The sequence below is a fragment of the Prunus persica genome, chromosome G1 (genome assembly GCF_000346465.2).
Source record: "Prunus persica cultivar Lovell chromosome G1, Prunus_persica_NCBIv2, whole genome shotgun sequence".
In the NCBI taxonomy this organism is placed as follows: Eukaryota; Viridiplantae; Streptophyta; class Magnoliopsida; order Rosales; family Rosaceae; genus Prunus; species Prunus persica.
Window position 1 is genome coordinate 8320380 of NC_034009.1, and position 20627 is coordinate 8341006.

Consider the following 20627-nt stretch of genomic DNA (forward strand, 5'->3'; position numbering starts at 1 on the left):
CGAAACATGACTGTGTCCTAGCTGCGACCTTTTGTGATTACTGACTTTATTGATAATCAACCAACAATTAGTCTCAAAAGTATGAGTTTTCAAGGAGGGTTGGTTTTGGTTGAAGAAGATTCAAATTGAAGCAATTCCAAGTTGGTGTGGTTGAAGAAGATTTAATTATAAGATATTTAATTTTATTTTTATTTTTATTTTTAATATAAGTAATATTGGGAAAGAGAAATTTAGGACCTCGAATGCCACTTAAGCTACGAGGACTTACATATTTGATTAAGGTTAAGCTTAAATATAATTGATCAACCACACAAGTGAACTGAGCAAGATATGTGATGGGTCAAATAGGAAGAAAAGGAAGATGTGTGATGTGTAAGATCCCACATCAACCAACGGAAAGGGGGTGATGTGCCTTATATGTGCATACCCGCATCCATCTAGCACGAGGCCTTTTGGGAGCTTACTGGCTTCGGAAGTTGCTCGTGAGCTCCTAGAAACAAAACCGTGAGGGCAGAGAGGGGGGCCCAAAGCGGACAATATCGTGCTACGGCGGAGCCGATTCCGGGATGTGACATGATGGGCCTAATATTCATTGGCACAGAAGGCCTCATTTATGGTTACATAATGTGAGCATGGGCTACGTCCGAGTAAGACAAGGCAATTGATTTACTTCCGGTCCATTTGAGATTGGGTAATCTAATTAAATTATAAGAGTGTTGTTATTTCCACATACTATTCTACTTTCTTCACCCACCTTAGGTTTTCACATTCCACTCAACTTTTACTCCTAAAATGCCCCCAAGACATTAATCTCATAGTTCCACGTGACTGTATAACTAAACTATTGCACCACTTAATTTTCTCATTAATATGGTCATTGTTATTATAGAATTTTGTGCAAGCTCACTTTTTTATTATTATTTTTAAATACAAGCGAAATTAAGGGCGGGGAAATCGATTGTGAAACCTTAGATACATGGATAACAAAAATTCGCTCATTTTAGATATATGGCGACATGACATAAATAATTTTTTGAAACATAGACATGTTTGCATAATTTTAATAAGGTTAAGAAAGTTATGGTTAAACTTAAATCTAAGAAAATAAAGTTGACCTGAGATCAATTTATCCCAAAAAAGGAGGAAAAATGGACCAAAGGTCCAAGGCCATTTTTGATCGTTTATCACCGTTTGGTTCATAGAACGGATTTGAGGGGAAATCATTTTCCATGTCATTTCCCACATTTGGTAATGGTGAGAAAGTAACGGGGAGATATCGCTTTATTTCATTTCCCATGTTTGTTTTGAGTAGCAATAAAAAACAAAATTTGTATAATTTTCCAATTATACCCATACTATATCAAATATAAAAAAAAGAAAGCATTTAATGATATATTGTAACTTCAAATTGTTAATGGGGACAAAATGGTCATGAAAAATGTGCATTTAATGTTGGTTCATTTTCCTAAACTTTCTATGAGGGGAGAAAACAAAACCCAAGTTTGGAGGAGGGCTTCATTTCCCCCTACTTTCCCATGTGACAGGCAACCATTTTCTATGTCTGGACTTACCAAACATGTGAAAGCAATTGATTTTCCATCCCCAAGCCTCATTTCCCATGAACCAAACGGTTGTCACCATGGTTGCAAAGACCAATAGACCAAACTCCAAAGAGAGCTGCAGTCACAATCCTGGAATGAAGTGCCAGTGCAGCAGCAGTAGTAATAGCAGTAGCGGCGTTGATGAGAAGTCAGTGTTTTCACTCACCTCGTCAAGCAAGTACGAAGATTATTTAGGAGAGAAAACCAAAGGGGATTTGAATGTCAAGGTGGAGCATCTTGAGGCCTTTGGTAACTTTCTTTCCTCTCCAATGCTCTATTTCGTTCTTTCAGTTTTGAAACTACAACCATATATGTGTGTGTGTGTGTAAAGTTTTGTTCTTTTCAATGAACCCATGTAGGAATTGATAGTCAAGCAACTATAAAAGGTCCAATGGAGGAAGTAGCCAGGGTTGAGGCTGAAGAAGCTGAAGACTTGCTCAGAGACTTGGGTATCCCGGTGCTGTTTTTTAATTCCTTTTCCTGCATAAATTTGGTCCTATATATGCGTTACCACATCTCTTTGCTTTCTTATCTTTTTCTTTAATATATGGTTCTCTTCAATCTTGAACCAATAAATATCCCTCTTATCATTTGCTTATGGTATTACCATGTTCAATATTTATGTGCAGACTCCTTTTTTGTCAAGACAATCACCTCGTGACATTTTTTGTAGCCGCACGTTGCATCTTCAATCAATCAGTGCCATTGGATATGATATGGACTACACCTTGATCCATTATAATGTGATTGTAAGTGTCATCAGCTTAATATGTGTTCTTATTCTCAGCATTAGTTGGAGCGTCAGCTTTGATGCACATCAAGATCAAATAGTTTTGCATGTGCAAGTGACTAGTGTTGCAACCTCAATGCATTAGTAACCATTACTATTCTGGCTATTGTCTGACATGGATTTGTATTTTGCAGGCTTGGGAAGGGAGAGCTTATGATTACTGCATGGAGAATTTGAAGAAAGTGGGTTTCCCTGTTGACGGTCTTGCGTTTGACCCTGACTTGGTAGCATCTATAAGCAAGTTTAAAGGTTTTTGAGTATTTACATTTAAGCAAGTCAAAAGATCTAATTTTCGTTTTTCCTTCCTACCTTTGTTCCACCCTTTCCCGTAGGTTATTAGAGGCCTTGTCATAGACAAAGAGAAAGGCAACTTAGTGAAGGCTGATCGATTTGCTTATGTAAAGAGGGCTATGCATGGCACGAAGATGCTATCCAATCGAGCTGTAAGGTACACTATGAAGCTTTTATTTTGATTAGTCTCATAGTGCAAATGCAAAGCAGGCATTCAGTGTGCTGTTAAAACATTAGCAATAAGACTTCCTATGAAAGTTCCTATTATCAGGGGTCTTCCCTTGTATTATAACTCTGTGTATGTAGCGCTTAGGTTCTTCCAACATTTTGCACTTTAGCATATCATTTTTGGGAAAAGATGGAATCATATATTCTATAGTGTGGCTTAACTTTTTACACATTGAAGTGAGATGTACGGGAGGGAACTGGTGGACCTCCGGAAGGAAAGTCGATGGGAATTCCTAAATACACTGTTCTCCGTCTCAGAAGCTGTCGCTTATATGCAGGTATTGTATTGTCTTAGCCAGAGCACTGTTTTAACTTCTGACTCATTTTATTGCTATTATTTTTGTGGATTTAGTTTATTCGTATGCGGACATTGACTCGTGATTCTTTTCAGATGGTTGACAGATTGGATGATGGAACCATAGCAGCACAACTTGGTCCACTTGATTATGAGGGGCTCTATAAGGCAATATGTTGTGCCTCAATTTTATAGAGCTTGGTATTGGTTTTTTCTTGCTCGTTTTTAACTATTGACATGATTTCAGGCTGTTGGAAGAGCCCTCATCAGGGCACATGTAGAGGGTCAACTAAAGGTTAATATATTTATGATTTGTGTATTAGATATGTAAGAATTGGTTCATGAGCATGAACTGATTGTGGCATATATGCAGAGTGAGATAATGTCTAAGCCTGAACTATTTGTGACACCTGATCCAGAATTACCCCTAGCACTTTTGGATCAAAAGGAGGTATGTCTTATAGAAATTTATCGTTCAGTAGCGTGTGACATCATTTTACTCCTTATTTACTTCTTTGACCTATTCGTGCATTAGGCTGGTAAAAAGCTTCTGCTCATTACCAACTCAGATTATCATTACACAGACAAAATGATGCAGCATTCCTTCAACAGATTTCTTCCCAATGATATGGGTTGGCGAGATTTATTTGACATTGTAAGTAAACGTCGTTTGTATACTTATAACTTCTTGCCACATTGAATAGTAATTATTTTATAGGACCTCTGCTATAAAAGTCTCAGGATCATTCTTTCCTGGGTGATGCTTAAACCAGCAGCGCATAATTTTATCACAAACCAGTTTTTGTGTGTGTGTGTTTGTGTTTAAAAATCAAGGATTGCTTTGAAACTTAATGATCATTAGAATTGTGACCGCATCAACAGCAGTGAGTCATGGTTTTTTGGTCTATCACGCTCATTTTCAGATGGTAGTCTCCGCAAGAAAGCCAGAGTTCTTCCAACTGTCACACCCTATGTATGAGGTGGTGACAAGAGAGGGCCTCATGCGTCCATGCTTCAAGGCTAAAACAGGTGATGAAGACTAATGTTCAGTACTTGTGTTCGTTTAGCCCTGAAATTCTTGTATTTTTAATGCAAAATACAGTGAAGTTTTTAATTTCATGTGCTCTGTGGTTGCACTTGCTTTGAATGTCACTTGGTTGCACATTAGCTAAATAATCATGTTTGATAAATGATTGTTATTGTGACATTAATTAACTAAATAACTAAGTTGTTAATTTGGTCAAATCTCTGCTGCTTTTGTTCTCAGTCAACATCATTTTTACTTGTCAACATATTAAATTCCTCTGGGCTTTGTATGGATCATATTATTTGATAATTCTTTACTTTGTTGGCATTGGTTTTATTTAACAATCTCGTGCTCATTCAAATTCTTCTTCTTGCAGGGGGATTGTATTCTGGGGGAAGTGCTCAGATGGTTGAGAATTCCCTAAATATTCATGGAGATGAAGTACTGTATGTTGGTGATCATATCTACACTGATGTAAGTCAATCCAAAGTTCATCTGCGATGGCGGACGGCATTAATTTGTCGAGAATTGGAAGAAGAGGTTTGTGTGGTTGATTTTCTCTTTACATGCAAGAGCACAGAAGAGAAAGTGCAATTAACATGTTTCTGGAAGTTTAGATCTCACTATCTGTAGAAAATATATTTCCTTGTATTAAACAGATTCCACAAAATCCTTATTTATACTGATACAAGATATCTACTTAAGGTAGGAAGGAAATAATATAGACATGCATACAATCCGATTTACAGCAGGAAATTCGATTTACAACAGGAAAGGCTAATTGCTAGGAGGAAAGATTGTGAAGTTGACTTCCTTGTGTGCTAGGAAAGGAAAGCTGTGTTAACACCCCACCGCAAACTGGGCATCACAGGATGCACAAGTTTGAAAGACATATGCTGATGGTGTGGTTTGTGAAGGGCTTTGGTAAACAGGTTCGCATGTTGGTCGACAGAAGGAACAAAGCAAACTTGAGGACTTCCAAGAGCAACCTTTACACGGACAAAGTGATAGTCCAACTCAATGTGATGTGTGCGGGCATGGAAAACTTGATTGACAGCCATGTACGTTGTGCTGAGATTGTCACAAAAGAGTTGGACCGGGAACCGAAGACGCACACCCAATTCATGAAGAAGGGAGCAGAGCCAAGTGGTTTCAGCACAAGCATGAGAGAGGGCATGATATTCTGATTCTGTACTAGAGCGCGATATTGTGGGCTGTTTCTTGGAACACCCTGAGATAAGGTTAGTTCTAAGAGTAATCACATATCTAGTAGTCGACCGACGAGAATCAGGGCACCTAGCCCAGTCATCAGAGTAGGCGAAGAGGCGAGCTAAGGCAATTTGAGGAGTGAAGGTGATGCCAAGTTCAATAGTGCCCATGATGTACCCAAGTATCTGTTTGGCGGCAACAAGGTGAGGGGCACTCATGAACTGAGCAATAGTGTTGACGGCAAAAGATATGTCAGGGCGAGTAAGAGTGAGATACTGTAAACTGTCAACAAGCTCGCGATACTCGATTGGGTTGAAGATGAGGGCACTATCACAAACATAGAGGAGAACCTTGTGTCACAGGATGAGCGAGTGGAGCGACGCGACGGAAGTGAAACACACATTTAGTCATTCAAAGCACACCCGTGCGGCCCAGGATCCCTTCGGATCCCAGTCAGCCTTCTCCCACTTCATGATATTCACAACTTCGCGAGAGGTTCACCATCAAGTGTCGTCTCCCACTAGACAATGAGTCACACTTCCTTGTGACAACACAATCACTCTGTATACCGAATGTCCCACATAACCATCTATGCATTGCATAGGGTCGCAACCCATGAGTACCGACATTCGAATATCTTCATTTAATATTAGACAAGGCTGAACCCAAGCCAAGTCCATCGAGTATTGTCAAATATCTTGCTAGCCGATGGCATAACGACTGCCATATGTTGACCTCACTCTTTCCATCGATGCGCAATACGAACGGCCTTGCGTGTTCGTACTATCCTCAGGAATTCCTTTCCCTGGGAGACACAGATTATCCTTCAACAATCTTATGCCCGCCCTTATGACTACCTCTAATGTCATAAGGATGCTCGCTTAGTGCCACAAGGGTGTAAGCACCCGGGGTGTTAGAGAGCATGACACCATGTCATCCCCTATATAGCATTTTATGCATTTAGCCTTCTGTCATGAAGGAACATCACCTATGCATGAGGAGTCATAATTAGGCATAACTCCTTCGTGCGAACTCCGAATGGCGAACCGTCAGTTGCGTTTCATGCGTCTCAACATCACGAACATTTCGGTATTCTTGGTTCCCTCAGGTTTCTCCCGTAACCTTCGGAAATACCCAAATACCCTTTACAAGTGCAACCCGGCCAACACCAACCGTTCTAGCTCTTAAGCTCTCGCCCTTCCACACTTAGACTACCTCATAAGCTCATTGATGTCCCAACGGAGTCACAGTAGCACTTGTCTATGTGCGACCTGTGACACTTGACAGCCAATTGAGGATATGCGAGGTTGGAATTAAGAAGATTGGCTTTTTGTAAAAGTTCATGTGCATATTTGAGTTGATTGATATTGAGAGTATCATCCTTATGAAGAACCTATAAACCCAAGAAATAGCTTAGCGGACCAAGGTATTTGATGTCAAAGTGGCCACCTAAAAGAGAGATGAAGTGTTGGAGATGAGTGGAATCACTGCTAGTTACCACGATGTCGTTGACATATAGAAGAAGAAAGATGGTATGGGAGGCATGTTGAAAAATAAATAATGAAGTGTTAGCTTGGCTCAGTATAAAGCCCATAGAGAGAAGTAAAGTACTGATGCGATGGAACCAAACACGAGGTGCTTGTTTGAGGCCATAAAGTGCTTTGTGGAGTTGCAAACATAAGAAGGACGAGTGCGATTAATCAAACCAGGGAGTTAAGCCATGTAGACATCTTCTTGAAGAAACCCATGGAGAAAGACATTTTTAACATCAAGCTAACGAAGGGACCAACCAAGAGAAACTGCAAGATTGAGAACAGTGCGAATGGTGGCAGGGTTGACAACAAGACTAAAGGTTTCAGTATAATCTATGCCCATACGTTGATGAAAACCCATGGCCACTAGAAGAGCTTTATAGCGTTCAATGGAGCCGTTAGAGTGACACTTAATTAGAAAAACCCACTTGCACCCACCAAGTTCTAAGATGGAGAGAAAGGAACCGAAGACCATTTATGATTTTTGAGAAGTACATTGATCTCTCCAGTCATGGCGTCACGTCATTCAGGATGCTTAGTGACCTATGAAAAACATGTAGGTTCAGTATGATCAACAACATTTAATAAGGCACGGGGAAGGGGTATTTAACAGTGTCATCGGTATGAAACTTGGGCTTTTGAATATCATCCTGAAGGCGAGTGCACATGCAAGGAACAGGGGTAGGAGTGGGAGATTGCACAGCTACTGGAACTAGGGAGTTCGAAGCTGCTAGAATTTAGGGGTTCGGAGCTGCTGGAACTGGGGGTTCAGAGCTGCTGGAACTGGGGTAGGCGTAAGTGGAGAAAGGTGTATGTGAGGGCGTTAGGAATAAGTTTGGAGCAGTGGCTAAGCTGACGCGAAAGAAGTGTGGTGGAGTAGACTAGGGGTGCGGCGGGGCTGGGGTCATAGCTTATGATTGCAACAGCTGGAAAGGTGAGCCCCAGGGAGGTGCCATGAGTTTGCGAGTCTGAGTCTGAGTCTGGGGCAGGAGTGATCGATTCGGGCCTAGGTGCTGAGGAGGGCAGAATTGGGTGGAATTCAATATCCACATACTCTGAAGAAGACGATACCTATAAATGTTCAAATGGAAAATGCTTTCGTTAAATAAAACATGACGAGATGTGTAAACACGACCCGTGGAGGGATGTAAACAGAAGTAACCTTTGTGATGAGAACTGTATCCAAGGAAAACACATTCAAGGGTGCGGTTGGTGAGTATATTTTTAGTATATAGTCCAAGGTCAAGGAAACAAGAACATCCAAACACTCGGAGATGAGAGTAGGAGGGAGGATGTTGAAAGAGACTAGTGTATGGGGTGTCCTATTGAAAATTAGGAGTAGGTAGGAGGTTGATGAAATGGACAGCAGTGAGGGCAGCTTTAACCCAGAGATTGTAGGGAGTATGAAAAGTGGTAAAGAGGGTACAGATCATGGTGGCAATGTGTCTGTGTTTACGTCCAGCTAGGCCATTTTGTTGGGAAGTGTTGGGACCTAAGAATTGTTGGTGAATGCCTAGTTGACTACAAAGATCAGAGAAAACATTATTAACGTATTCAGTGCCATTGTCACTTTGAAGGATTTGCACAGTGGTGTGAAATTGATTTTTAACCATGGCAAGAAAGGTTTGAAAGTAATAAAAGACTTCATTTTTACTGTGCATAGGATAGATCCAGGAGTAACGGAAAAATTCATATGTAAACAAGACATAATAGCAATAACCAATGACAGAAATGACCAGGGACATCCATACATCAGAGTGAATTAAATAAAAAGGAGATGAGGCAAAAGTTTTATTACTAATAAAGGATAGTTTGGTGGATTTGCTAAGTGCACAATCCTTATAGAAAGCATGAGAGACTTTTAAGCTTAGGGACGGCGCTAAGTGAGAAAGCACAGGATGAAATGGAAGGCCAAGGAGATGATGCCAAGCAGGAGAGTGCACGGTGGTAAGGGCACGGGGGGCAGTGGATGAGTGAGAGGAGAGGGAAAGTGGGTAAAGACCATCTTTAAAAGAGTCCTGAAAGAGTAATGAACAAGTACGTAAGTCATAGATTTGATAAAATTCAGGAGTAAAAGAAAACTAAATTATCACAAGTAAAACGGGCAACAAAAAGAAGATTAGTACAAAGAGAGGGAAGACAAAAGATACTTTGAAGAGAGAACTTGTGAAAACCTAAAGGAAGAGAAAGAGAGCCAGTATGAGAGATAGAGAGAGAATCTCCATTACCAAGAAATACAGAATTATTACCCTGATATGGCTGTTGATTTTGGAGATTAGAAGGACTACCAGTCATGTTATGAGTGGCACCTGTGTCAGAGTACCAAGTAGAGTCAGGTGGCTGCATGAATTGAGCCCCAGCAAAGGAAGGAAAGGATTTTGGGCCATTGTAGTGATGTGACATGTTGCAGTAGTATGTTGATTGGTATTGCAGGTGGTGCACCAAGCGGGTCCCAATACACCAAAAGATGAGTTGGGCCGGGCAGAGTGTTTGCTAGAAGCAGCAGATTAGGCCTAAGGGGGGTGAAAGGAAGGCTAATTACTTTGAGGTCCAGAACTTGGAGCAAAAAGAGGCCATGGTTAATTAGGCCTTTGGGGCTGCAGGGAGCCATTCCATGGGTTGCTCCAGGAAGGTGAGAAGTTGTGTTAGCTATCACGGCCACGACGCCTGTTGCTGGAGGAGTCACCACCACAGTGAGAATTAAAGGAAGTTTGACCGGTGGTGTAAGGAGAAGTTTGGATGACTATTAGCGTTGTGTTTTGATAAGGAGAGATTCAAGGAGCCTGTGCGTCGAAAACTAACAAATGAGCACGAAGATCAGCAAAGTCAAGAAGCAGAGGAAAATTGAGAATTGCTATGACTAGCATTTTGTAATCAGGTCCTAAACACTGGAGCACAGTTGCGACAAGTTCTTTTGGGGAGACATGTTCATTAATGGCAGCCAATGAATCGGCAAGGGACTTAGCGTGATAAAGGTAAGCATCAATGGGTTGAGAGCCTTTTTGCATATCCATGAGTTGAAAACGAAGAGTAGATTCACTGGCCATACTGGATTGAGAGAAGTGGCATTGGAGACACTCCCAAAGATCCCGGGCAGAGGTGCAACCGATGGTGAGAGAGAGTGGACTCAGAGAGTGTACTGGTGATGTAGCTAACAATGAGTTGGTCTTGTTGGTACCACTGAGCATGAGCGGGATTGGTTCGGGTAAGAGTGGCGGTGGTAGTTGTGGGTGTTACGGTGGTAGAAGTGGAGGTTTAGGCAGAAGGTTGTTTATGAGTGTCATCGATAAATTTCCAGAGGTCATGACCGACTAAAAAGGGTCTGAGTTGGTAGAGCCAAATGAGATAGTTTGAGTCAGTAAGCTTGATAAATTGAGAAGAGTTGGGGCTAGGGAGGGAGATGGTGGATTCAGACAAAGCCATGAGGTGGACCTAAAAGAGAGGATTGGATTGAATAAGGGAGAGGGAGGAAATCCTAGGTTAGGCTAATACCATGTAGAAAATATATTTCCTTGTATCAAACAGATTACACAAAGTCCCTATTTATACTAATACAAGATATCTACTTAAGGTAGGAAATAATATACACATGAATACAATCCGATTTACAGCAGGTTGCTCGAAGGAGATTGTGAAGTTGACTTCCATGTGTGCTGGGAAAGGAAAGTTGCGTTGACATTATCATCGAAGAATTGAAAATTTTGGCATGATTAATAATATATTGACTAGAAAAAAAACACTTTGAGACAAGAAATGGAACCCAAAGAACCTGCTTGCTTGTTTCCTTATATAAATATTCTATTGTTCCACATACCAACCACCTATGGACTATAATTTTTAATTTGGTGTCCTAGTAATTGAGAGATTTAATATCCTTGAACTGTTAAATGCTGATTAGGTCTCCGTTTGTTTCGTGAAATTTTGAGGCTGCAGTTTAGTGCTTTGATTCATAGCCGGGGTCATAGAGCATCACTGGTAGAGCTTATAAATCAAAAGGAGGTCGTAGGGGATCTTTTCAACCAACTTCGGCTCGCCTCGCAAAGGCGAACTAAAGGACGCCCTGCTCAAGTAAGCTTTATCCATCACTGAATTCTTGTAATGTATAGTGATAATATCTCAATATATTTTTCATATCTCCTCTTTTTTATGCTTGTATCTGTATCCTTGAGCATTAAACAATTACTGCTTTAATTAACAAATATTGTTTGATCACCGTTGCATGTATTTGAGTATAGAAGTCAAGATGATCTGGTTATCATTTGAACATTTCTATACTAATACATAAGTGCAACTCTTAATTCTGGTGTTACCTCTGAACCGAATCCATGCTACATTTTCTTTTTCCCATTAAGCATCACCACTCAGCAAACAGTATGAACTCCTAATCCAAGAGTGTGGACCAAGAGATGATAGAACTGGAAACATAAAAGAAGAAATGGTTTGTATAATGTAGTGCTTCTTAATTTTATCTGAACTTTTCTGCACTTTCAGACCCTTGCTGCAACAAACTTGGATGATCAAGAACTCTCAGAAAGCATGCAAAAGCTACTTATAGTTATGCAAAGACTGGACCAGAAAATTGCTCCAATGCTAGAAGCAGATGGAGAGCTCTTCAACAAAAGGTAAGATGGGGTTAGGAAACATACGGAATTGATTTTTCTTATTACTAGTGTATATCTGTGGAAAATGTTTCATTTATAAATATACAGTTGACCTCTTGAACCTGCTGTGCATTAGGTGGGGATTTCTTTCCCGTGCAGGGTTGTGGGATAAAAGCTATTTGATGAGACAAATTGAGAAGTATGTTCTTTTTTCCGACAGTTCATATTTCATTCATCACAGGACTCTGGTTGACGTCTGTGACAGAAAGAAAAATTTATATTTTGAGTGTCCTTAACAATGATTCTCTCAATTCTTTTTCATCTTACAGGTATGCCGATATATATACCTCCAGGGTGTCAAATTTCTTGCATTATACACCTTTCATGTACTTCCGCTCACAGGAACAGGTAACTACTAAACACCAAAGCTTAAATTGTTAAGGAATGCCAACATTGTCATCTTCACGCACAACCTTGCACGTTGAAAGGCGGACCGTATAAATTATCAAATGAGTAGAGAATGAGGATTTGAGATTTCGAACTTAAGACCTCTTGTAACCAAAACTCTGATACTGTAACTAAGCAAGCAATACATGACTACTTTACAACCCTCAACTTTTTGAAAGAGCACTTATATGCCTTATGCCTTTTACCACTGCAGACGCTTGCTCATGATTCGTACTCATACTAATGTTCGAGGTTTAACGGGTCTGCTGTGGATGACGAGGTCGACTGTATGGTGTAGAAGTGCATTTTTGGCTATAAATATTGCTCAAGTTGACCATGTTGACCATGCTAATTATTGTAGTACCTTGACTCCATTGTTTTTCTGTATGAATGATCAGTGCTTATAGACTAATAATGTTTGATTACTAATTAGTAATCAGTGCTTATCCAATGATCAGTGGATTGTTTATGCCAGACAGATTAACAACATGAGGTTATTTTCATCCATTAAAACTGAACCCGTGACATAGTATTTTGCCCCTACGTTGCTAGAATTCAAAGTGTCGATTATATGGAAACATGTATGCGCATGCGAGCTGTGAGAGGCTAGTCAACTGGCGATACCAGTCAGTAACCAGCCTCTCACAGTTAGGACGCACTTGGAATGTTTTGCATATATAAAGCATTTCTTTTCTAATAAAAATAGATCCAGAAACTAACTTTGTTTTGGGAAATTCTAACAAAGCATTTCCTTCCTACCTTTGTTCCGTCCTTTCCCATAGGTTATTAGAGGCCTTGCCATAGACAAAGAGAAAGGCAACTTAGTGAAGGCTGATCGATTTTGTTTTGTAAAAAGGGCTACGCATGGCACGAAGATGCTATCTAATCGAGCTGTAAGGTACACTATGAAGCTTTTATTTTCGTTAGTCTCATAGTGCAAATGCAAAGCAGGCATTCAGTGTGCGGTTAAAACATTAGCAATAAGAACTTCCTATGAAAGTTCCTATTATCAGATTTATTACTCTGGTTCTTCCAATATGGCACGAAGATGCTATATAATTGTTTCATTCGGTCCGCCATGGATGAATTGAATTAAAATCTAACTGAAGACTGTGAATTTGAATTCGAATACAAATTGAAGTTGGATTGGGAAGAAGGAATTGGGGATTTTATTAAAAAGGACAATTAGCCAGCTCACTGGATGACATTTTCTGAGGAGATGAGGCCTCTCCTCAATATTTAAAGACGTAAAACACATGAAATTGAATGAGCCCTTCAAGTGGAGCTTACAAGAACGAAGGATAATAAAACAAATGATCTGCTCCTATTGGTAATTTACCTCTCTGAATAAAATTACATTACATACTTTCTTTTTCTTTGGATAAAAAGAATATAAAAGCTATCTAAGATGAGGCACTTGCATGCAATGCTACCAAAGAAGCATAAATGCCATCCTTGATACCGATCAAAGTTTCATGCTTTCCTTTCTCTGCAATGACTCCATTTTTCACCACTGCGATTACATCCGCACCCTTTATTGTGGATAACCGATGGGCAACCACGATTGTGGTTCGATCCACCATGATTCGGTCCAATGCATCTTGAACCACTCGTTCCGATTCAGCATCAAGAGCACTTGTGGCTTCATCTAGTAGTAGTATCTTTGGTGCCTTCATTATAGCTCGTGCAATTGCCACCCTTTGCTTCTGTCCACCAGACAATTGAATCCCCCGCTCTCCTACTATTGTATCATAACCCTGCATTGTTTTTCCAAACTTAACATGGTTAATCTTCAACGTTCCAAATAAAATTCTGTGAATTTTCATGAACTAGTCCTTCTCGTTTATGCAGCACCATGGCAATAGATTATATTATAGTATTTGTGGCCAAAAGAAATTGACAAGCTTGTTGATTTTGTAGTGCCTACCTGTTGTAAACTACTGATGAACTTGTGAGCATTTGCCAATTCTGCAGCAGCTATAATTTCAGCCTCTGTTGCATTCCCTTCCTTTCCATATGCAATGTTGGCTCTGATAGTGTCATTAAACAATACAGGCTCCTGGCTCACCAGTCCCATTTGCTGTCTCAACCACTTGAGCTGTAGCTTTTGGATTTCAAATCCATCTAATGTAATGTGACCTGAATCAGGGTCATAAAATCTCTGCAACAATGAGACGACTGTTGATTTCCCACTTCCACTTTCTCCAACCAAAGCAACTGTCTGAATAACAGAATTCAAATTTGTAAGTCCCAGAAACTCGAATTAGACTACAAGGACCAAATCTTATGCATTGTTTGAAATGAGTAAAAGAACAAAACTGTTACCAAGTTACCTTGCCATGATGAATGGTCAAGCAAAGATCCTGGAAGATTGGTACATCAGGTCTAGTTGGATACTTGAAACTGACATGGCGAAGTTCAATTTCTCCCTTCACATTTTCTATAGTTGTTCCAGATTCATCACTAGAGTCTATTTTTGATTTCCGGTCAAGAATGGCAAATATGGAAGCAGCAGAGCTCTTTACTTTACCAAGATTAGGGGCTAGGGAACCTGACTGAGACACTCCAATAGCTGTCATCGCGAGAGCAAAGAAAACCTGCAAACCAGGGAAATGTTAACAACCGACTGAATGGACTAATGAAGATTTAATTCTCAAGTAACACGTATTTAGCAGAGTTCGGATTCTCTGCTAATGTTTTCTCATCTATTTACTTACTAGAAGACTTGTAGCGCAAGGCATAAAAACTTACCCGGAAAACATCAGAGAATGTTGTCTTGCCTGCTGCAACAAGTCGGGCTCCAGCATAAAAACTGCAGGCATACACAGAAAAAAGAAAAAAGAACGATAGCCCAAAACCTATCCCGCTGATTAATCCTCGTCTTATCCCTGTCTTAATAGGCCCTTCACATTTCTTCTGGTACAATTCAATCACCTTCTCTTCAGCACAAAAGGAAGCAATTGTTCGAATACTCCCCACTGCATCATTGGCTACTTGACTTGCGTCCTCGTACATTTTCTGCAACAATTTAAAATTTTCAGCATTGACAAAAAGGATTGGTCTTATATATATTATGTATGTCGTATTGGATGGTGTTTTGACTGCACCAGCTACAAGTTCTATACTAATTTTGTAAAGTTTGGACTTTGGAGAAATACCTTTGCATCTGCACTGAATCCTTTCAAGAACTTGACTTGAGCATAACCAGTTAATCCTAATAGAGGCATCAAAACCAGGATTATAAAAGCAAGTTGCCAATTTGCCACAAAAGCAATACACAAACCAGCAATTGCAGTTGCTGAATTCTCAACCAGCAACCCTAGAGCATCTCCAACCACCCCACGCAGAGAAGCTGCATCTGCGGAAAGCCTTGCACCAATTGCACCACTTGAGTGCTCAGGATCGTCAAACCAACTTACTTCCATGTAAACCACCTTCTCATAGCACATTGATCGAACTCGTTTTATTAACTTACAGCCTGCCACAGCAAAAAAGTATTGTCTTGCTGGCATTGCTATGAAAGTTGCCACTCCAAGAACAATGAAGATTAATGACCAAAACTTCGAATCCTTACGGAGTTGAGGAGGTGGCTCGTAGAAGGTCTTGATTACACTGGATATCAATATCGCAAAAATAGGTAAGATTGCCCCATTGACAGCTGCAGCTATAGTACCTAGTAATAATACTGGGATCTCTGGCTTGTTCAGGTAAGCCAGGCGGCGAAGTGAGACTTCTGGAGACACTCTTGATGATGCGGAAGCAGGAGTATGACGTCCTGCAGATGCTGTTTCAAGAGAATCGACCGCAGTGGGCACCCCGTATGAGATTGAGAAGGAATGACGGTTACTATTTTCTCTTCCAGATGATCCCCGGCTTATGGATCGTAAGTTTGAAAATCTTTGACTTGAATGTCTTCGAGAATCCACGCTGCTAAGCCTTTCGTGATCATTTACAGCAGTCTGTTCTGACACGCTGCTCATTTCTTGCAACATTATAAGCTGGCTATAAGCTCCTTCAGGGTCCTTAATTAGCTCAGAATGTGGACCTGCTCAGTTGAAAACGATCAGTATGTGAAATACCCATGGAATAAGAACAAGATGAATAGTAACATTATGTTGAACTATTAGACAATACGATTTGGCCTTCAAATGGCAGAACAGGACAACATAAACAAGTGCATTACCTTTTTCGACAATTGTTCCTCGATGTATAACAGCAATGGTGTCAGCATTCCTTACTGTGCTTAAGCGGTGGGCTACAACGACAGTAGTCCGGTTGATCATAATTCTGTCCAGTGCCTCCTGCACAATGCTCTCAGATTCTGCATCAAGAGCACTTGTGGCTTCATCTAAAAGTAGAATCCTTGGGTCTTTGAGAATTGCTCTAGCTATTGCAACTCTCTGCTTTTGGCCCCCAGATAGCTGAGTTCCATGCTCACCAACCATTGTGTCTAGTCCCTAAATGCATAAATCACAAAATCACAAATAAGAAAAAAGGAATTGAATGAGTTGATCGAAATAATCAAGAGTTTTTAGAAAACTCATGTGATCTCTCTATATTTCCATCTTTTTATGTAACAAAATGATAAGATCACTGGATGTCTCAATAAGCTTCCATGGTCGTGGAAATTAAGAATTCACACAAAAAGTTCAGAGAACAAAATACCAGAACTTAGACGAAAGTTTAAATGAATTTAACCTGGGGCAGTTTGTCTATGAATTTAGCAGCATTGGCAAGCTCAGCAGCGGCCCTTATTTCTTCAGTGGTTGCACCATCCTTCCCATAGGCAATATTATCTTTAATGCTACAAGTAAATAAAACAGGTTCCTGGCTGACAAGGCCTATTTTCTGTCTGATCCATTTCAGCTGGAACTCTTTGAGATTAATACCATCAATAAGAACTTCGCCAGCTAGAGGGTCATAAAATCTCTCAATCAAACTGATTACAGTTGATTTACCACTTCCACTCTCTCCAACCAAAGCAGCAGTTGCACCACTAGGAATTGAGAGAGAAAATCCATCGAATATTTGTTCATCCGGTCTTGCAGGATAACTAAAATAAACATCCCTCAGTTCTATGTCCCCACGGATATCATGTAATTGTTGCCCATTAGTGTCAGAAGCATCAATCTCTGGCTTTCTGTCAATTGTCTCAAACATCTTATAAGCTGCAGCTTGTCCAGCAGCAAATGCACTCAAGCATGGAGATGCCTGCCCAAGAGACCTGAAAATTTATCATAGAAACATTGTTATATCTTGATCTTCTGAAGAATCTCATATCAAATTTTGGACTGAAGCGGGGAGGGGGAGTAGTCAGTAGATCAGGCAAAAATGCAAACATGTTAACTAGTACAATAGTTGTACTAGGATCAACAAATTTGTTCATTAAATTTTACTGAAATGCAACTTACATGGAGCCAGTCAACACAGCGAAAACTACATTGATGACTTCTCCTCCTGTATATCCTTTTTCAAGTATCATCTTTCCTCCAAACCATATAGCCAGAGCATAACTACACATCATAATCAGCATAACCGAACCCATTCCGAACCCAGATGCCAAACCCTCTTGCACACCAGAGTTGTAAGCTTTAATTAAGGAGTTGTTGTAATTAGTTATAGCTTGCTTTTCTCCAGTGAACGATGCAACCTGAATTGGGAACACCAATCAGTTTTAGTTCTACTCTAAGGAAATAGAAATAATAATATATATTTTTAAAGATCTTAAAGACAAGTAGGCCTACTGTTCTGATTGAACCAATTGTCTGCTCTACCACAGTTGCTGCCACTGAATAAGCAGTTTGTCCACTGGATGCCATCTTTGATATAAGTATGCCCATGAAGGCACCAGAGAGGACAAGAAGGGGGATAGAAGATAGCATGACAAGGGTGAGAAGCCATCCCTTAATAAATGCTATAACAAAGCCTCCTACGAATGTTGCAATTAACTGGATAAAAGTTCCTACCTGCAATAAGAATGAAAGAATGAGAGGTTACTGGAGAAAATAGCAACAACTTAAGGCTTTTGTGTGTGGCATGTAAATACCTTCTCGCCCATGGCCTCTTGAATGAGCACAGTATCACCTGACATCCTCCCAACAATTTCCCCAGTGTTAATTTCTTTATCAAAAAAGCCAACATCTTGCCTCAATATTGTTTTCAAGTATAAACTTCTTATTCGAGCAGCCTGTCTCTCTCCAGTGACCATCCAGCAAGACATCTCTGGCATATAGAAAAAGTTACTATTCTCAGTTCGAAAAAAGCCAAATTATTTGTTTGCTGCACCAGCAGGCAGTTCAGTGTACTTACGTAGAAATGCAGCTGCAGCAGCTCCCACCGCCAAGTAGACAAACTTTAGAGCCACCTGAGAATGTTGATTAAGCCTTGTTCATTACAATTTCAACTAAGTTAAAGGAACCAGAGAACCAAAATGGATCTTAAAACAGAAGTAAGCTCACAGTTCTGATAGAATTGGATACAACGAAGTATTGAGTAGAATTTTGTTCTTTACTATTGCCTGGTTGACTCAATTGCTATGAAGATGTTACATTAACAGAGATAACTATCTACCTGTTTATAGTCACACAATATTTACCTTGGAAACTGCATCAACCACATCTTTATTATTCCCACTTCCTCCAAAGGAGTTAATTACATCTCCAAAGATTATGGTCATTAGAGGCATACAGACCCCATTTCCAATAGCGCTGATTGTACCAACAGACATTAACAGGTAATCCAAGGAATCAGCAAAGGAGAAAAGCTTGTAATATGGTACTGTTTTGGTGCCATCCTCCTTGCTCTTGCTTCTATCTTGGGGGTTGTTTTGAGAGTCCTCCACTACTGCTGAGTGGCCGTTCGATGCTGCTGTTCCCTGCTCCCTTATTACATTTCCATTCGCATGATTTTCCTTAGCCATGTTTTTCACAGCAATAGTAGAGCTGCTATATTTTACAAGAAGCACCTCAGAGAAGTAAGTTGCTACTATGTCTGACGGAGAACTTGATTAGAGCTGCAAGACAAAACATTTATGGTTTGGATTAGGAACTAGATTTTTTTTTCCTTTTGGGGAACTAAATTGACTATACAAACCAAGAATAATTTGCCAACTGATTCTAATTGAATATGGAGTTGATTATCCAGCCAAACTTAAAAAATCCATTTGTTCCGATATTCTTCTTTTTGTGCGTGTGTGCATTGGAAAACCCGTTACTGAAGCAAGTGGTACAGTACAGAATATGTACATGTTGATTCCAGAAGATGAAAATAGAAAATAAGGGTTAAGAACACAGACAGGAAAGGGAAACAGAAGAACAAAAGAACAAGTAATAACAAAAATACTAAGAAGCCTGGCGGAGGTAGAGTTTGATGTTTGAGGGGGCCACAAGCTTAAGATTATGAGATTTTTTATGCAATCTATGCCTATACTCTCTGTATAGTCAAGGAGGTGAGAAAATGGTAAGGGGGCCCAGGCCATCTCAGGCCTGTGAATAGCTCCGCTCAATGCGGCAGTGGGAATGCTGAGAACAAAACTTCACAAACACAATTAGAAACTAACTAAAACGAAACTAGCAAACAAAGGAGAAAAGAGAAAGAAACCAAGTGGGCAGCTAATGAATGCTCTAAAGGTGAGAAATTTAAATAGAAGAGACATAACCACAAACAGCTGGGATACAACTTCAAAAAGGGTTGCAGGAAACATTAATATCGCCAAAAGATGAAGATACGCACTGAGGGGGAAAAAGTTTACCAACTTTCAGGAAATGGGTTGATGAAATTGTTGTACTTTCCCCCGAAAACATTGCTTTATAAGGCAGCACATCAGCCTACCAACTAGAAAGATAGTGTGGATACAAGATTTAGTCAAACGTTCAAACTATCCAGACTTTTAAAACTAAATTGAAAGACGTACAATTCTTGTCCTCTGGTCCTCCTCTTGGTGGCTTGCTTAGGCAGGAAGTAAAATGGGTTGCTTTGCCATTAAGTAAAGTTGAATTTGCGAAGGATTCACTAGTGTAGTAGTTTGGAGTATTTACACCTTCAGACAAGGTCCTGGGTTTGAGTCATAACATCCTTGTAGTGTATGTGAGTTCAATCGCCTCTCTCAATAGGAAAGGTCCTCAAAAAGTTAAAGTTGAATTTGTCAGCTCAGATACTATGCTTTGCAGCTTGCAATCGAATCGACCGTCTCTCTTTTGCAATTAAAGTTAAATATACCCTACTCTCTTTTTTCCCCAATGTTAGAAAAACGACAGGGTTTTCTTACACACACTACCAATGTATCATTGGAATTCAAACTTGAAACCACTAATATGTAAGTCAAGACAATTTTCCACTAAACTAGACCCCTTCATCACCTACCTTACCATCATATTGCTTTGAATTTAAAAAAATGTAAAAAAAAGTCCTGCAAAAACGTGACCCCTTCATCACCTACTTTATCAATCTCTAGTTGACTAGCATATTCCATATATCAATCTCTAGTTGTTTGACACAAAAAATCTAATGGTTTGTCCTTCTTTTGTAATTATTTAATTTGTGTGATATGTAAGCAGATCACAACGTTAGGTAAAAGGTACCAATCCATTATGCTTTGCCCTTTAGAT

At 39.9% G+C, this 20627-nt stretch overlaps 1 protein-coding gene and 1 pseudogene across 5 annotated transcripts; one reads left to right on the forward strand and one right to left on the reverse strand.

Annotated features, from left to right (window-relative positions):
- On the forward strand, positions 1640–12495 carry LOC18790481 (annotated as a pseudogene). Its single transcript, XR_002272276.1, has 17 exons — positions 1640–1850; positions 1961–2058; positions 2231–2350; positions 2526–2615; positions 2724–2839; positions 3089–3188; positions 3302–3373; positions 3453–3500; positions 3579–3656; positions 3741–3860; positions 4129–4234; positions 4609–4772; positions 10907–11041; positions 11465–11595; positions 11711–11773; positions 11904–11982; positions 12236–12495. The product of XR_002272276.1 is annotated as a 5'-nucleotidase domain-containing protein 4 (transcript).
- Positions 13172–19786, reverse strand: LOC18789915 (ABC transporter B family member 11). Of its 4 annotated transcripts, none has more exons than XM_020554741.1 (13): positions 19772–19786; positions 18617–19033; positions 18331–18385; positions 18068–18243; positions 17766–17987; positions 17433–17671; positions 16720–17245; positions 16205–16478; positions 15180–16066; positions 14773–15039; positions 14355–14618; positions 13949–14242; positions 13172–13778 (listed from the first exon to the last, which is right to left on the reverse strand). In XM_020554741.1, the coding sequence occupies exons 2-13, from the start codon at positions 18938–18940 to the stop codon at positions 13425–13427; spliced, it is 3882 nt and encodes a 1293-aa protein (XP_020410330.1). In that variant the 5' UTR covers positions 18941–19033; positions 19772–19786; the 3' UTR covers positions 13172–13424. The 4 variants fall into 4 exon arrangements, with proteins under 4 accessions (XP_020410330.1, XP_020410329.1, XP_020410328.1 ...); XM_020554740.1 differs by having other exon boundaries at positions 19753–19776; XM_020554739.1 differs by lacking the exon at positions 19772–19786 and adding an exon at positions 19114–19726.

Bases quoted from the DNA above. Each gene is read 5' to 3' on its own strand.
- LOC18789915 (XM_020554741.1), bottom strand. From the start codon at position 18,940: ATGGCTAAGGAAAATCATGCGAATGGAAATGTAATAAGGGAGCAGGGA. The intron at 18,386-18,616 runs GTAAATATTGTG...CAACATTCTCAG, and splicing joins TGGTTGATGCAGTTTCCAAG to GTGGCTCTAAAGTTTGTCTA. The intron at 14,243-14,354 runs GTAACTTGGTAA...TCTGTTATTCAG, and splicing joins TGACCATTCATCATGGCAAG to ACAGTTGCTTTGGTTGGAGA.